This window comes from Plectropomus leopardus, chromosome 3 (assembly GCF_026936395.1).
Source record: "Plectropomus leopardus strain MGB_pleo_1.0 chromosome 3, ASM2693639v1, whole genome shotgun sequence".
Taxonomy (NCBI): Eukaryota; Metazoa; Chordata; class Actinopteri; order Perciformes; family Serranidae; genus Plectropomus; species Plectropomus leopardus.
Genome location: NC_142178.1, coordinates 30,651,056 through 30,667,011, shown reverse-complemented (window position 1 = coordinate 30,667,011; position 15,956 = coordinate 30,651,056). Strand labels below are relative to the sequence as shown.

The window sequence follows — 15,956 nt, the reverse complement described above, 5'->3', positions numbered from 1 at the left end:
ACATATTTTCTGTAGTGCTGTAAGCTGTGACGCTTGCTAACTTAGCTGTCCCTCTGCACGCAGTACGGTTTGTGGGTATAGTTCAGTGGAAAGAAAATGAAACTGCTCAGAACAAGATCTGTGGATTATCCTGAGTAACCTGGTCATGATTTCTGGAAACAGACATTGATGTTGAGTTTTGCAAATGATTTTTTTTGGCTTTGTTTTGTTTTTTGGCTCTTTGAGCACCACAAGCTAAGTGCCATCTAGTTTGAATATACTGGAGAGAAAGCAGACATCTCTATGGTCGATATCTCTAACACTCTATAACTCACACAAAAACAATCTAAAATATAAATAGCACCACAGGTAAGAGGAAAAATATGTATTTTGGGGTGAACTGTCCCTTTCTGTTTTTTTTTATTTTGCTTTCTTATTGTAGTTTCTTAAGAGTGTAAAATCAGTTATTAAAATAATCTTAACTTACCAAATTAGGCCTGCTCTCATTAAAATATATTAAAGATTTCACATATTTTAGTTTTGGCCTCAGATTTGACTTATTTTCCCGGACATAAATAATGTAGATTTTACAATTTAGTTGTGAGAATTAAAGACAGAAAAACGTGATGGTAACCTGCAGCAGAATTTCACACATGCAGTTAAAAGCAGCTACATGTTAACAAACATGTTATACATAAGTTTGACACTACAGATCAAATTCTGAAATCAGCACATTGTACATCAACCTTGGTAGATTGAGAACGGCTAAAAAAAAAACAAACTCTGTATCATGAACGCAGGCATGCCTGTTTGGAAAATCCCCTGAGGTCTCACTGACTAAAGGCATTTGTGTTATTCTTTCTATACTCTCACAGACCCTTCACCAAAAACGACATGACGAGTCAACCAGACAGAGTCAGAGAGAAGATTAATAAGAGGAGAGCGACATTAGTTTTTCCAAAGTGCTGAGTTCATACACACATACAAGTTTAAACACACACAATCACACGCAATTAAACACAGAAAAGAACAGGAAACACTCTAATGAGGGGTTTTGAGCACTGCATAAGGTGCGCCCAGTTGGATGATAGTTATTTTGGCTGAACCTAAAGGACTACTGGTAATGTGTGTTTATGTGCATTACTTTTTATTTTCTATTCCATTATGCTCTGCAAATATTAAAACCACTAATCCCAATAATCACACTGCAAATATTTACAGAGCAGCCTATCCACGTCCGGGATTGACACATCCTGGTGCCTAAACGGACCAATCAAAAGCCTCCAACCCATGAGCAACCCGCCCACTACGGCATGAACTGACTTCTGCGAGTTTTAAACCCCGAGCAAAACTGTATTATAGTCTTTTGGAGGCAATGCAACACTTCTGTCTTTTATTTGAATTATTTAACCCTTTAAAACCTGAGCAAACTGGCTTGATTTATTTCAAAAATGGTTGGAAGGCAATGAGAAATTACCACCAAATTAGCAAGAAATTAATAAAAAGTACGAAAAAATTAACCAAAAATTGGTACTAAAAAATAATTTAAAAACATTTAGTTTAAAGCTTGAAAAACGCATAAGTATCGGAGCTGCAGAGCCACACATGAAAACATGTCGAGAAGAGACAGAGACACACACACAGACACACTCACACACACACACAAACACACTCACATGCACATGCACGGGCACGCACACACACACACACACACACACACACACACACACACACACACACAAATCCATCAGCACATCAGTGTCAAACAGCAGCGGGATGTTTCTGTGGCATCATGTGTTGTTGTTGTTAATAGCAGCAGGGTGTGGACTCAGACAAGCCTCTCCCGACTAAAAACATCCATTATCCACTCCTCCTCTACAAGCATCTCAACCAGCACCTTAAAAAAGCAACAGCGTCATATCACCAACAACTGTGAGTGATGCTTTAATTATAGGCTGCGGGTGCTCTGCTGTAATCGCCAAAGGGGAAGGATGGTGTGCAGATAACTGATAGTTTCCCCTCATTCGCCCCCTTGAAGCTGCACTGGACTGTATTGTGTTCACATGTACAAACACATCCACTTTATCGGGGTCTTTTAAGTGGTTATAAAGGTGCTTCAGGATATAGCTATAGAGACACCTTGTTTACTAGAGACAGTATTGTTATTTTTGGGGGAACTCTCACTAAAAGGAGGCTCAAGCAGCAGGCAAAGTATTACTATTAAACTGCAGAGCAAGTTTCATCCAGAGAAAACTGAATTGAACTAATAAGGCTGAGCCGACCGTACAGCCACAGTGCACAGCAAGAGCGCATTTTTTATGTTTTCATTATAAAGACTTCAGCAACCACGCTGGTGCCACGAAGGTCCAGTGAGAAAAGACAAATAATGGATAACTACCCAATTTCCTGAAAAAAATACTGGCACAACATGGGTACGTTTGATTTACACATTAATATGTAGCAGATACATTGAAACTTTTAAGATACGCTGTGGTTAATTGAGGCACGAAAACCACTTGACATCGATAGGAAAAGATCCTGTTTTGGCTTAAAATATCCTGTTTTGGGGCCCAAATCGTGTAAAAGCAGCAACAACTATTTCCACCATCCCCTCTGGAAAAAAACATGGACAGGTTACTACAAAAGACCCATGTTTGGAGCCTAAAAGGTTGCAGAAAATAGTAATGAAAAACAAAACAAAACGGTGACGTTGTTTGTTGGCATCAAACAGCTTGGCATGCATCTCCTCAAGGTTTCACACGCCACACTGAAATCCCAAATTTCCACCGAGCTCAGTTTTGATATTCTGAAAGCTGACACTGATCACAACTGAAAGATCCAAAAGACATTCGAGGCACTAACTAAAACAATCAGGGCTTGTGTCAGAGTGTGACCCTAAACAGGAGAGTGATTACTGCAGCTGTAGAGATTTTAATGTTGGTGGAATCTGGTGTTCTCATGCACTCACTGTGGCACTACTGTCTTTAAGTCTTACAACATACAGAAACCTCTCAGCGTCTCCAGTATGTAAAGTTTTACAATTTATTTCTCTCCTGTGAAGTATGAACTCCAGCAGTTCAGCTCATTAAAACAAAGTCACTGCCGGGCCATTTCTGCACTGTGGTCAATATGCAAATTAAGCAGCTTGGACTGATTCCTGTGTGGCCTTTCTTGCCAACACTCTGGAAAATCTCTATTACAACATTTCTTCCGGCTTTCCAAAATACCACAACATTATCGAGCACAGGACGACTGCCATTTTTGTTTGTCACACAGCCGCACAGTGTGGTTATTCCACAGCAGGACGTGTGGGTGTTTGGTAAACATAGAAATAAATGAAGTACCTCAGAGAAGAGATGCTGGATGACTGTGGCCAGAGCCTCCACTCTCTTGTTGCCCTGTATGAGCAGCTTCCTCAGCTGGATGATGGCCTGGTTCTTTTTCTCCGCCTGCTCTTTGCTCTGGTTCTGTTTAGCTGCGACCATCCGCTCCGCCACAGCAGCACCGGCTGCTCCAGGCTTGGGTGCATTCTGCAGGCGGGATGCGGTTTTGGGGCTGGATCGTGACCCAGTTTTTGCTTTGGGTCCAGGACCAGAGGCTCCAGTTGTGCCTGAGCCGGTGTTGGTGGTGTCAGGGACAGGCACTGGGAGAGCTGCCGCCACCGGAGCATTAGCATTCACCACGTCAGGTATCTAAAAACAAAAAATACCACAATAAAAATATTTAATAGGAAGACCTAAATTTTTATGAAAACACATCTCAAACTATTTTGTCTTAAAAAAATGAATTAAATGTCTTAAGTGTTCATTGTTCAGGAGCCAAATTATCCACAAATACCTCCTCCTCTCCAACACAAACAGACCTGATGGTTTAAATCAGTAAGAACACCGAATATTTTATTCATCTAATTACCTGACCCCCCCTTTGTTTTATTTGTTCATTTTATTCTATTTTCTATTTATTTATTTTGCATTTTGGTTTTGTATGTTCACATAAACCAAAAAAGGGAATCATATATACATATGCATATACACACACACACATATATATATACATATATAAAGAACACTGAATAAAGCAGTTTTATGTTACAAATTAATGTTTCTCCAACACATTTCGCTTGTTGCAGACCAGCATCTGCTATTGAGAGCTCACATTTTTTCTCTGATAACTTAAGATCCAGATGTTCGGGAGGTTTTTTACCGGGAGCCGAATTATCTGCAGAGGTCTCCTTCTCTCCAAAACAAACAGAGCCGGTGATTTAAACCGGGAAAAGAACTTGAAAAAGCAGTTTAACGTTAAAATGTGTGTTTTTGCATTGCGGTTTAGCTCGTCACAGAGAGACAGCAAACTACAGTAGCTGACAGGAAAACACAAATGGCCCCATTTTGAGCCAGTGTTTGGTTTGTGGGTTACTATAGAAACATGACAAGGGAACATGGCAGACTCTGCACAGTGACCCTCATCATACAAATGGCTCATACTAACCGATTTAGCCATAGACAGAAAACACAATAATTCTCATATTCATGTGACTGCACCCTAAAGAAAATATACTTAGATCATAGTTCATTTCTGTTAACAGATGCCCCCAAATTAGAAGAGGGACCTTTAAGATGAACCCAATACAAATGAATTCTTCATGATGGCCACAAACCAGCAGTCAGTAAAGAAGAGTCATACTTTCGCTATCATGAGAGGACGATAATAGTAAAGAAAAATACAAATATAAAGTGAAATGAACAATTACATTATATATCATCATATCATATCAAATCTGAATCCTGCCACCCTCTGTTCCAAATTGATTTGATTACTTCATTTTTCCAGTTTTTGTCTCGAGTTTCTCTAAGTGAAAGTCAAAAACTGAAAGACAAATATTATCAAACATTTCTGTCAAAGAACACACCACAAACTTCCTTTTGCTGTGGAGTCTCACCCATAATGACTGAGCTGAATTTGCATCTTAAAGCTCAAAACTTTAAAAAGAAGAGAAGGACGTACCAGATCAGGCGGAGGTTGCTGCTTTTTCTGGTTGTTTCCTCCTGCAGGTGCTAACTGCGAGCTGCTGTTGTTGTTTACAGGTCTTGCTGGCGTTTCCCGGGGCTTGTTTTTGTCCACTGCAAGAGAACGGCGAGCTCTTAGTGTGTGGGTGGCAGGTGCAACATTCAACATGGTGTCCACACACACACAGAATACACACTCAGCCCCATTAAAGCCCACGCCACCGCAGGGTCACAACATAAAACTACAAACACTCACTCATCCTCTGAAACAGAATAACAACCAAATAAATACATGTGTGTGAAAGAAAACAGAAGAAAGTGTATGAACACATACACGGTGTCGGTCGGTCTCGACTGAACCACCAAAACATCAAAACACAGAAAATATCAAAACACTGCCCACACACACGCGCGCACACACACACACACACTCTTCTCATACATTTGCTTCTGTCTGGTAAATGAGAATACGCCCTGCTGACTGTAGAGACAGATGCATCATGGGATTGCGTGGTAATGATGGTCTGTGTGTGTGTGTGTGTGTGTGTGTGTGTGAGTGAGATGGGCCCTGGGTGTGCATTAAAGAGTGCATTACCAGAGAAAAAGCAATTAGAGAGAGACAGAGAGGTCAACACGCATCTTTTCTGTCTCCTCCTCTGCTCTCTCATCTCCTCCATCCCTCTACGTGTTTATTGGCAGCCTGTCGGCTCCACAGCCGTCAGAGCTGCATACTGATTTGAACGAAAGCCAAGCGTGCGTCAGTTTGGGAAAGTAAAGCTTAATGCAGTCATCAGCAACACCGTCACCGTCAGCAATCACTTATGGGCAAAAATCTCACTTATACAGAGCTCCAATCACGTCTGACAGAGCGACGACCTCCAGGGCTGAAAAATGAAGCTGACTCAGAAGTGCAAAAAAACTGCAGTTCCTCTAATGGCCGCTTGAGGCTGGCTCATAAAACGAGACAATCTCCAAAGTTGTTTAACTGTCCAATTCTTTACAGCAGAAATAAACAAAATTACAGCCTAGTACATAAACCACAGCTGGTTTCTGGAGCTAATTTCAACATTCATGATGACTGTATGACAGGTGGAATATTTAATAACTCACCTGTTAACATTTTATCAATGATTATAGTTAGGAACAATTACAGGTATATGGCCACTTTGAGTGAAAGTCTCTGTGTGAGGCGTTGCACAGTCGATGAGTCAGAGCCAACTCTCGATCATCTTTACAGTGTAAAGTCTTTACAGTACTAGGGTTGCAGTGATATACCATAAAAATATATGCATATACGTCATCTTCCACAATATCAGCCAACAGCAAAAGCAGAGGGCAGTCTCTATGCATATTGAGAAGGCAATATAAAATTCAAATACTTAAATGTCTTTACATAAATTTTGATGTGTTTTTATTACAGAGGTACATTTTTTTAAAGCCTTGAAATGATGAAATACTACTAATCTGCAGTAAAGATGTCCTGTTTGTAGCTTTAGTGAAGCAGCAGACGATCATGAGGTCTGTCCTGTTAAAGTGGTTAGTTGGAGTTACTCTTTAAAAACTAGTAACGCCAAAATATATTCCCTTATGTCTTCAAAAAAAAATAAAAATAAAATAATGTGAAAGCCACAATGCTGAACTCAAGGTGTCCATAAACATCACTGTGGCTAAATCCATTATTTTTTACAGTCTGTGCATCTGACAGGCTCTCCTCACGCACAGACAGCCGAGCTTCCTGAGAAATCACACTTGCTACAGGGACATGAGGTGCAAAAAGACTCTGAATAATTCAACATATCCCCGCAGACTGTGGTAGGATGTTGCATAACCTTTCTGTGCGAATGTGCAGTGAAAGTCACTTGATCATGATCATGATTGTTTTGGCGTTATCTAGAATTTAATGCTTTAATGATATGTTTTATTTCTGAAGCCTGGGAGGAATGAGATGAAAATTTCACTCTCAAATTTGAGTTTCATGAAGAGTCAGATTCAAATCAGTCTGAACTGAAACTGTCACCAATTACATAAAAAGATTTAAGTTAAGAAAAACATTGCAAAACATGTTTTTATACCCACTGAGCGAAAAAGTCTGCACACAATTTACATTTAAAATCCACAGCAAATGCTCCTGAACAGCAGTGACTTCTTTAAAGATGCTGCCACCTACTGGCAGCCAGCGGCCAGAACATGCTGCACTGCATGAGTGTTTTCGATCAGAGCATGTGGGTGAGACAAAAAAGGTCAAACATAATTCAAATGGATTGGCCTGCTGAACATTTCAATACGAGAGCGATTAGGAGGAAAATCATTATCACACACACTGGCAGTTGACTTAAAAGCTGTCAAACAAGAACTCGCTTTAAATCAATGAGTTATCCTCAGTGGCATCTAACAACAAACAAACATCCTCATCACAGTGCGTCAACCCACTGCTGCTGGTGTCTTACAGTCAGGACAAATGGGAGTGATGACAGTTCCTCTGTGTGTATTTTTGACTATGTACAATCTAGTTAACTGTCAAATTTCATTACGAACAGGAGTTTTAGTTTAACCTGCTGAATATTCATATCTGAATACAACTCAAATATCAGCAGGACAGAAGGCCCCGAGCATAAATTCAGTGTGTGGGAAATGTTGTTGGGAGGTGAGAACATTGGGAGCTGTTGCTAAGATAACATGTCTCATGTTGAGTCTCCTGTTGAAACGTGTGGCGGTCTGTGTGAGTGTGTTGGAGATGATGATTTGTACCTGGAGTCTGCCAGGCAGTCATGCAGAGCTGCTGAGCCCAGACTGAGAGAGAAACAACACGGTTAGCATGCACATCACGTCACCGAGGCACAGACAGGACAGAGAGGACAATCCCTGCGGTGTCATGAGAGTCTCCTCCGGTACACAGTAAGATGTGACCTTCATAATGTATGATGAGATACGGATTCATCATATGAATTACCGGTGGGCTGCATGATAAAATATCGGCTGTATTTTCAGCAGTTCAGAACCACGGTGATGGAGAAATTTAAAAGCAGCTACGGAGTGTTTCGTAGCTGTTTTATCAATTTGATATGCATCACCATCATGTCAGCCATCTCATTTGTACCAGTCTCATGATCACTCTGTAGGATTGTCGGCTGTGCTTGTAATCAGAACATCAGTTACCAGCTAAGAAAACGGACAAGGGACTGGCGAGGAGTAGGGGAGAGGAGGAATAAAAAAGGTTTGAGGAGGAGGAGGACTGGGGGCTTTGTGTTGAGTTGTTTTAAAATAACCACAAATCGGTCATGCCTTCTCTCTAGAAAGCCGTACTGTGTTCAACCACATCAGACTTCACTTTGGCACTAACAATGTTGACAAAACTTCCTGAACGAGCTGCTTCAGTTTAAGGTCTTCGTCTGTTCCTGCAATCCTGATACATCCTGATACCACTGTATGCCCATATATATAGTTTCTTCTTTGTTACTATTTCTGTGATTTTACAAATATTATAATATTACAAATATTTAATTTTTTAAAAATATATATTTTTTAAAATATTGCATTTTATTACTGGAGGGAGTTTGTGTGCCAAGTTTTTTAAAGGCAACGACTACTCTCGTAATTGTTGTTCTTTTGACATTAAATAGCCTTGAATCTCTAAACACACACACACATGAATAATTCACAGTTTTACAGTCAGCATAATGGCCCCTGGTAGGTTTTTGGTCATGTAAATCAGGGGCGTCCAGTCTAACTTTCCGCCTCTGAAAACTGCTGAAACTTTTTTGTCGTCTATCTACAATGAAGACAGATTAAGCAACTGTATGGCTTTCATGTCACCTCAAAAGTTTTCAGACACACATTTTGGTGAACTATTTTTTGCAAAAATAGGAGAAGTTGGTTCAGTCTGAAATCTAAGAGCAGACAGCTTACATGCTTCAAGGCATGCCCGTAAAAAACGTCCAATGCTGTGAAGCAACCATGAGAGTCCGCCCGCCTGCTTTCAGATAGAGACAGGGCTAACTGTTGGTATCACACTGGTAAAGTTATTAACTGCTCTTTAACAATAAAGTTGAGTTGAATTTCAGTGTTGGAGAAACCGGCTCGGTGTTAGATGTAAGCTGCTGCTGTGTCAGTTCGTGTTTGCCGGGAAGAGCGGCTCCAGAGACGGCAGCAACAGAAAGTTTGCTGATCCGGCGTAGAAAAGGCACCGTCTGAATCAGACCTACAGTGCAAAAGATTGAATGCAGGTAATGTTTGACTAAAGATTTTCTCAAAAGTAACTTGGGACTGGGTTATTTCAGACAATACCTTAAAGGAGACTTAAAATTAATTCATTATGTTTTGGGTTTTTTTGTTTTTGTTTATTTACTGTGAATTTAAAATGGTGCCAGAGTGCAGAAACTTTTAAAACAGTTCTAGAGGAGGATCCTCAGGCCACCGCAACAGAGATCTACGCTAATTATTTTTATATTATTATTAATGTTTATTATACACATGCCCTTGACCTCCTGGCATTTTGCGAAAGTGGCCCCCGGCAAAGCAAGCTGAGTATCTCTGCCTAGAAAGGTGAGGAGAACTGAGACTGAGCCCTTCAGATCAGAGAGAGGTCTTCCTAACAGTAGAGCTGTCTCTCTGTGACATCAGGGTTTAATTAGATTAGTGTTGTGTGTCCTTCTTTGATCACTCTTTAATACAGACAAGTCCGTCCTATACCGAGCCCTTTGAGGCAGAATACTGAGTTTATTCTACGGCCACGTGGCCAAATGAAACATCACTAACTCAGACTCAGACAGATTAGTGCTGGATTATTCTGCATGTGTGTTTGCAGGCCAAAAAAGTGTGCCAGCAAAGCAGGAAGACCACACATACACTATATGCAGCTAAAGCAATCCTAATCTCCTAAATCTGCAGTATTCAGATTACTCAAATGGATACAAATATAATCTAATCCGTTTTTACAAAGAGAGAGATTCCAACAGAGGATCGATCAGGGCGGCTGATTTGAATTTAAATCGTCACTGGGTTGGATTTCTTCCCACAGCTTTTTTAAATTGGCATCCTAAAATCAGCCACATATAAAAAATAAAGCAGTGAGCTTGAATAATTCAGCTCGACGGAACATAAACATGCAAGATCACAAGTTATCTCATGACACACACATCGAGACAGCAGGGCTGGAAACATCAGGGGTTTGCTGATGATCAGCCATCAGGTATGATCATGCCACATGCCTGCTGCCATGGAAACAAGTGTGCAGAGCATGTTACAGTTTGTCCTATGTCCACTTCAGGACTCCATTTTAATGCAAACTAGACCATCTGGTCACCTAGCAACAACCTGTGAGTCATTTTTGTCCACCTGTCTAACAATCATGTCATCGAGCACAATGACAGAAAGACAGACGATTTGATGTTTTTAATTCTCGGTCCACATGTGTCAAATCACTGTAAAAGCTCTTTCTTAGTTCTACAAAAAGATGTTGAATTCAGTAAAAACAGGAAAACCACAGTAGAGGCAACACTGATCACAGACAAGCTGATGGACAGATGGACTTAATAACTGGTTTCTATCCAAGAGTACTCAAGCATTTAATCATCTGAATTTTAAAAATCTGCACTGAAGAGGCAATTTTTAAAAGAGTTACCTGTCTATTGTCACTAACGGTAGAATAAAGAACGCTGATACAAATAGTGAAAGAACATTATTAATGATGAAGGCTTAACTGGGTTTTTTACTTCAGCGCTGAATTGATGCCGTACCTCCCCACAAATCTAATTACGCTGTAGCGACGCAGACCTGTTCATTTTTTGCAAAGTGATAAACATTTCCCTCACTAGACAATAAATAGTGAAGAAAACAAAGACCTGTTGTAATTTATCCTGGCATCCTATGAGCAGAGGAGAGTCTGCTGGCAGCTAGGCTAATTTACGCACTGGTAAATGTCATGGGCTTATGCTAATAATGTAAGCATGATTTGTATATGGGGAAGATGTGTCTGGCAAAAGTCGACTTTTTTTGAGTTATGAGTTATAATTTTTTACTTCTGTTTAATGCTGTTGCTATTAAACCACTTATGTGTGTTTTAGATTTGTTAGCTGAATCATTCAAACTTTTGTGACTTCACAGAAACTCAAGACAGTGGCAAATCCCACCTATAACTAACATTTTTGACGTATATTGCAGAGCAACACTGAAACACCACTGCAAAGTAAAACATCTCATAACAGCGTAGGTTAGTTGTGTAGGCTTTACAGGCATGTCAAACTGGTCCACAGGGGGGCCGGTGTGGCTGCAGGTTTTTATGCCAACCAACCAAGAGCACACAGTTTGACCAATCAACTGTCTGAAGACGGAGATCAGTTGATTAAATGAGTCAAGTCTGGTGTGCTGCTACTTGGTTGGAAACAAAACCTGCAGCCACACCGGCCCCCCTGTGGACCGGTTTGACATGCCTGACATAGAGCCTACAGCACAATTATAAATCAGCCTTTACAAAGGCAGATTTGGAGGTTTTATATGTTGAAACAGCTCAGCCAAGAAAGATGCCAGTGCTTGCATCTGATGGGAACTCTGGAAAGAGACATGGCTGTTGTTATTTTTCGGTGTTTTTCAGCACAACAAGCCAAGTCCCATCTGGTAGTTCCATTATATTAGAGAGAAGGCAGACATTTCTACAGATGATATCTTCAACACTAACTTGCACCTAAATAATCTAGACTGATATATAGCCCTATAGGCAAGAGGAAAACATTGATTTTGATTTTGGGATTAACAGTCCCTTTAATGCTTTGAACATTGCATAAAGCTTTAAAAAGTTTTTTATTCTTAGAAGTCTTGATGGAAACACATTTTCCTCAAACGTTAGCTTAAAATAGGTTTGGCATTTGGATAGAGACATCCAGTTTCTCTGCATGACCTTATGAATGTGTAACACCGCAGTGGAGAGTATCTAACCAGTTAGTCAGAGATCATAAAACTACAAAACTATCAAACCACAGGAGAGATCTTTGAATGATTATCATCACAAAGGTGAGCCAAACCACTTAATTGGCAATGCATTGCGCTGAGAACAACTACAGAGTCAAAAACCACATGTTGAGTTAAAAAGGCCGAAAATAGAAATTCTAGCATGAAAATAAAACCCTGCTCGTCATTAAAGAAGAGGTTAAACGACTGCTGCGGCATTAATGCAACAATCATTTCAACCACTTAAACCAGCGGCTGTTTTTGAGCAAAAAATAAAGTTTTTGGCTTCAGAGACAGACACTGTTTAAAACAACTGTTACTCATTTCACATGAGGTCTCCAGATCAGATGCAGCTCCAGATGTGGACAAGCTGCACAGGGCTGCCCTTGATCTGCACAGAGAACATCTCTACCTAGTTTTATGAATATTACTGCAGCCCAAATCTACTGTATATCTCTGCTGAGCCTGCCGAGAATATTCCAGTCCAGCAGATACAACCTCATCTGCCACCACATTAGGGAAAAAAACAACCTCCACATCAGATTAAAGCTTGCACGACTGGCCAGCCTCAGCTGAACCAATGTGCAGCGTGCAGATTCTCTGCTGAGTGTGTGTGGACGCGCAGATGTGGTGACTAAAGCCTGCTCTAACCTACATTTCAGAGCGATGGCAGCAGGGAAGTGGGTTTGTGGAGCTCAGACTGAGAAAACACGCCGCAGCCAAACACGTGCTGCTGCGCTCAGATGGGCCAGCGGGAATACAGGAGAGCTGGGAGCAGCATGCTCTTATGAGCGAAAACCAAATGAGGAAAACACTGGCTGCAGAACGTGAGCTGATCTGTAGGTAATTTGCTGCCGAACATGAAAAAACATGCAGATAATTTAAATGGATAAAGACGATTTGGCAAAGATGAGGAAGGAATTAGTGAGTAATTTAGCCGAGACACATGAAAGAAATTAATGATTCAGAGTAAGCCCAGTGGCCTAATGATGCTGGCAAAAACACAAGTCAGCTGGGGAAACATTAGCTTAACTTCTTTGCTGCTTGTAGCAAAGTGCATCAGAGTTTAGTGCTGTGGTGTCTTTGGTGGATTATTATCTCAAGTCTGAACTTGGGCTTTTCTCTTCTCTGTTTTAATCAATTTCATTTGCACATCTCACATTTGGAAGTTTTATATTTTGTACCCTTGCTAAACAGAAGTCTGATTATCCAAGAAGGACCTGGCAGTGGATCATGTTTTGGACTTTAGTAACCAGCATGCCACGTGCACACATAAAAAAAAAACACACAAGCAGCTTTATTGATGTGTTCAAATATTCAGCTCTAGTTCACTGCCTTATTTTGTGTTCAGTGGAGACCACAGAGCTCACACAGCAGCCAAAGCAGAGCCAACACTGGGCATGAAACTCTGTACTAACATAATGCCAACATTGGGCCACATTCACCAACAGTGCCTATGCACGAATATGTGTTTAAAAGAACACTTCACCCCCAAAATGACCATTTGTATATCAGTTCATCATGCTGTTTTAGCTTGAATTCATAAAAAAAATCTTGCATGCCTCAATGATCTGTGTTTAACTGTGTCAAACTATATTAAAACATCATTTTACAAAGTGTCACAAAATGCTAAAACCTTGCTATTGGAGGTTTTTCAGTTCAGTTGTAAATTGTAATGTTTTAGTGAAAATGCATGTGTTTGGAAAGCACTGAGCTTACAACTGGATAAAAGAGAATTGCATTATACTGCAGGAGTTGTGTGAGAGTTTGTAAACATATGTTTTTATATAGTTTTTCTGATGTCAAACATGGATCCCAATCAGTCAATAAATCAAATGTCAGTTTCAAAGGAGGTATGTAAAAAAAAAAACCCAAAGTATTCTTCATGAATTCAAGGTAACATGGAATAACTAACTGATGTACAATTAGTCATTTTTGGGTGAACTGTGCATACAAGCATTTTACGTAAAAATCTCAGATTCATCAATATTTTCTGACCTGAATTTGTTAGAAAATACTGAACACCCACCTTTTAACTAAATGCATGGTGTATTGAAATAGCTTTCATTAAAAAAAAGGCTTTGGTAGCAACAATATTTAAGAAAGTTACCTAATGCATTGCCAAATATAGCCCATTTAAAGAAGATGAAATTGATGCCCTTTCATCCTCATAGACTATTGTCATAGTTCAACTACAATATATCCCTCATGACAAATGTATGAAAATAATTATCAACAAGACAACAAGAGCTACAAAACCAATCAAAATATTACCAAAACCGTATTAAAAAAGTGCAATAATAAAATGCAGGAGTCTCAATTTTTTGAAAAAGGTCAAATATATCACAGCGTACTATTATAAATGGAGTATTGTTTACTACAGAGATGCCCCGGCCTAAAGATCATAATACAGATGTAAGGGAACGTGCTTGTTTGATACAGACACCATCAAAATTAAATCATTACATTTTTTTGGTTTATATATATTTTTGATGTTTTTTGAAACTAAAATGCAAAAATTACCATTCCCACTAAAATCGCAACTCATATTGCAATATCTATGAGTTGTGATTTTAGTGGGAATGCTAATTTTTGCGACTGAAATCAAATGTTTGCAGTTGTGTTGATGACATCTGTAATGATGGCCATAAATTATCCTGTAGCAATTACAGTGTGAAACTTCAGCTAAGAGTAGCAGCAGACAGCTGGACCTATTTCCTTACGTAGAGAAATGGGGGCGTGGCAGCCTGCTGATTGCAGCGTGCACCTATAAGTTTATCATGATGAATCACTAACATACACACAATGGTAAGAACAAAAGTGGCCGGTGCACACATAAGATGAATCAGACAGTATTTCTGCATATGCAGTTATTTTGTGCACAAAGTAAGAACATTTTAAACCACATATTGGTGAATGAGGCCCATTGTGTTTTGTTTGTTTGGCTGGCTGAGCCCCAAGACGGTTGTTTACAATGACATCCTCTCTTTCTCTCTGTTTTTCTCTTCCACACCACACTTTAAATACATGTATAAAAGAAACAAACTCCATTAACGGCGAGGACAGACTCTCTGCCACAAACAGAGCGCACTCTTTTACCGCCTGAATACGTAAAAGGCAGATGCAGCTATTTCAGGTCTGTGTATGTGTGAGTGAGTCACGTGGTTGCTGCCCCTCTAAGCGTGGGTATCACGGCTAAAAGGAGCCCGCAGCCACAGCTATTCATCACGCCACTGCTCAAGCACTCGTGCAGAAAGCTTCCACACACACACACGCACAGATTTGTATACACACGCACTTGTGCTAGGACAAATGACGGCTCTATTGTAAGCCTATACATCCATGGCGGCTGTGGTAGCCGGCGTATACAATGCTGAAAGCTCCCACAGCGGTAGAGGCAACAATGGCCGCCAACACCGTGTAGGAAAACAGGAGGAGCCAGACGAGAAGGAGGAGGAGGAGGAGGTGTGAGAGGGTGAAGTGGCCTTTGAGGCTGATCTGGGGTCAGTCTTGCCATTCCACAACTCAAGATTAAGCTAAAAGAAATGGCAAAGAAAGCAAATCCTTACATTTTATTCAAAGGCAACCTCACCCATCGGCTGAAGAGGAGGAAGAGGATTGAAATGAGGGATCTAGGAATTTGGAAAAGGCTAATTGGTTGACAACATTCATAAAAAAAACATATTTTATTGTGTCAAAGCAGATAGACACACAAAGCAAAGGTTTTTTGGGGGGTTCATCCAACTGTGATGTGATACAATCCTTTTAAAAATCAGTGATTCTTGAGTTTTAATTAGAAAAAGAACGACTAATGAGGATGAAGCATCAAACAGTGAGCTCTCAGGGACGTATGAGTGTTCTTGAACACAATTAGCCGCTTTGCTTGGGTGTGGTAGCATCCCACCTAAACCCCACCCAACCATGTGCGTCTACAGGCGATGAAGAACTGACGAAGAATGGGAATTTTCTAGCACCCAGAGAGCACATGGTAAAGATTAGGATGATGAGAAAATGGATGGATGGATGGAT

General features: G+C 40.3%; 1 protein-coding gene across 3 annotated transcripts in view; it reads right to left on the bottom strand.

The window, feature by feature from the left end:
- Positions 1-15,956, bottom strand: part of LOC121941510 (uncharacterized) — an 87,276-nt gene that overhangs the window by 20,767 nt on the left and 50,553 nt on the right. For all 3 annotated transcript variants that reach the window (XM_088072864.1, XM_088072861.1, XM_042484313.2), the window contains exons 8-9: positions 4,984-5,099; positions 3,324-3,671 (exon numbers count right to left, since the gene is read on the bottom strand). In XM_088072864.1, coding sequence (XP_087928990.1) covers positions 3,324-3,671; positions 4,984-5,099 — 464 coding nt within the window. The remainder of the gene's footprint in view (positions 1-3,323; positions 3,672-4,983; positions 5,100-15,956) is intronic.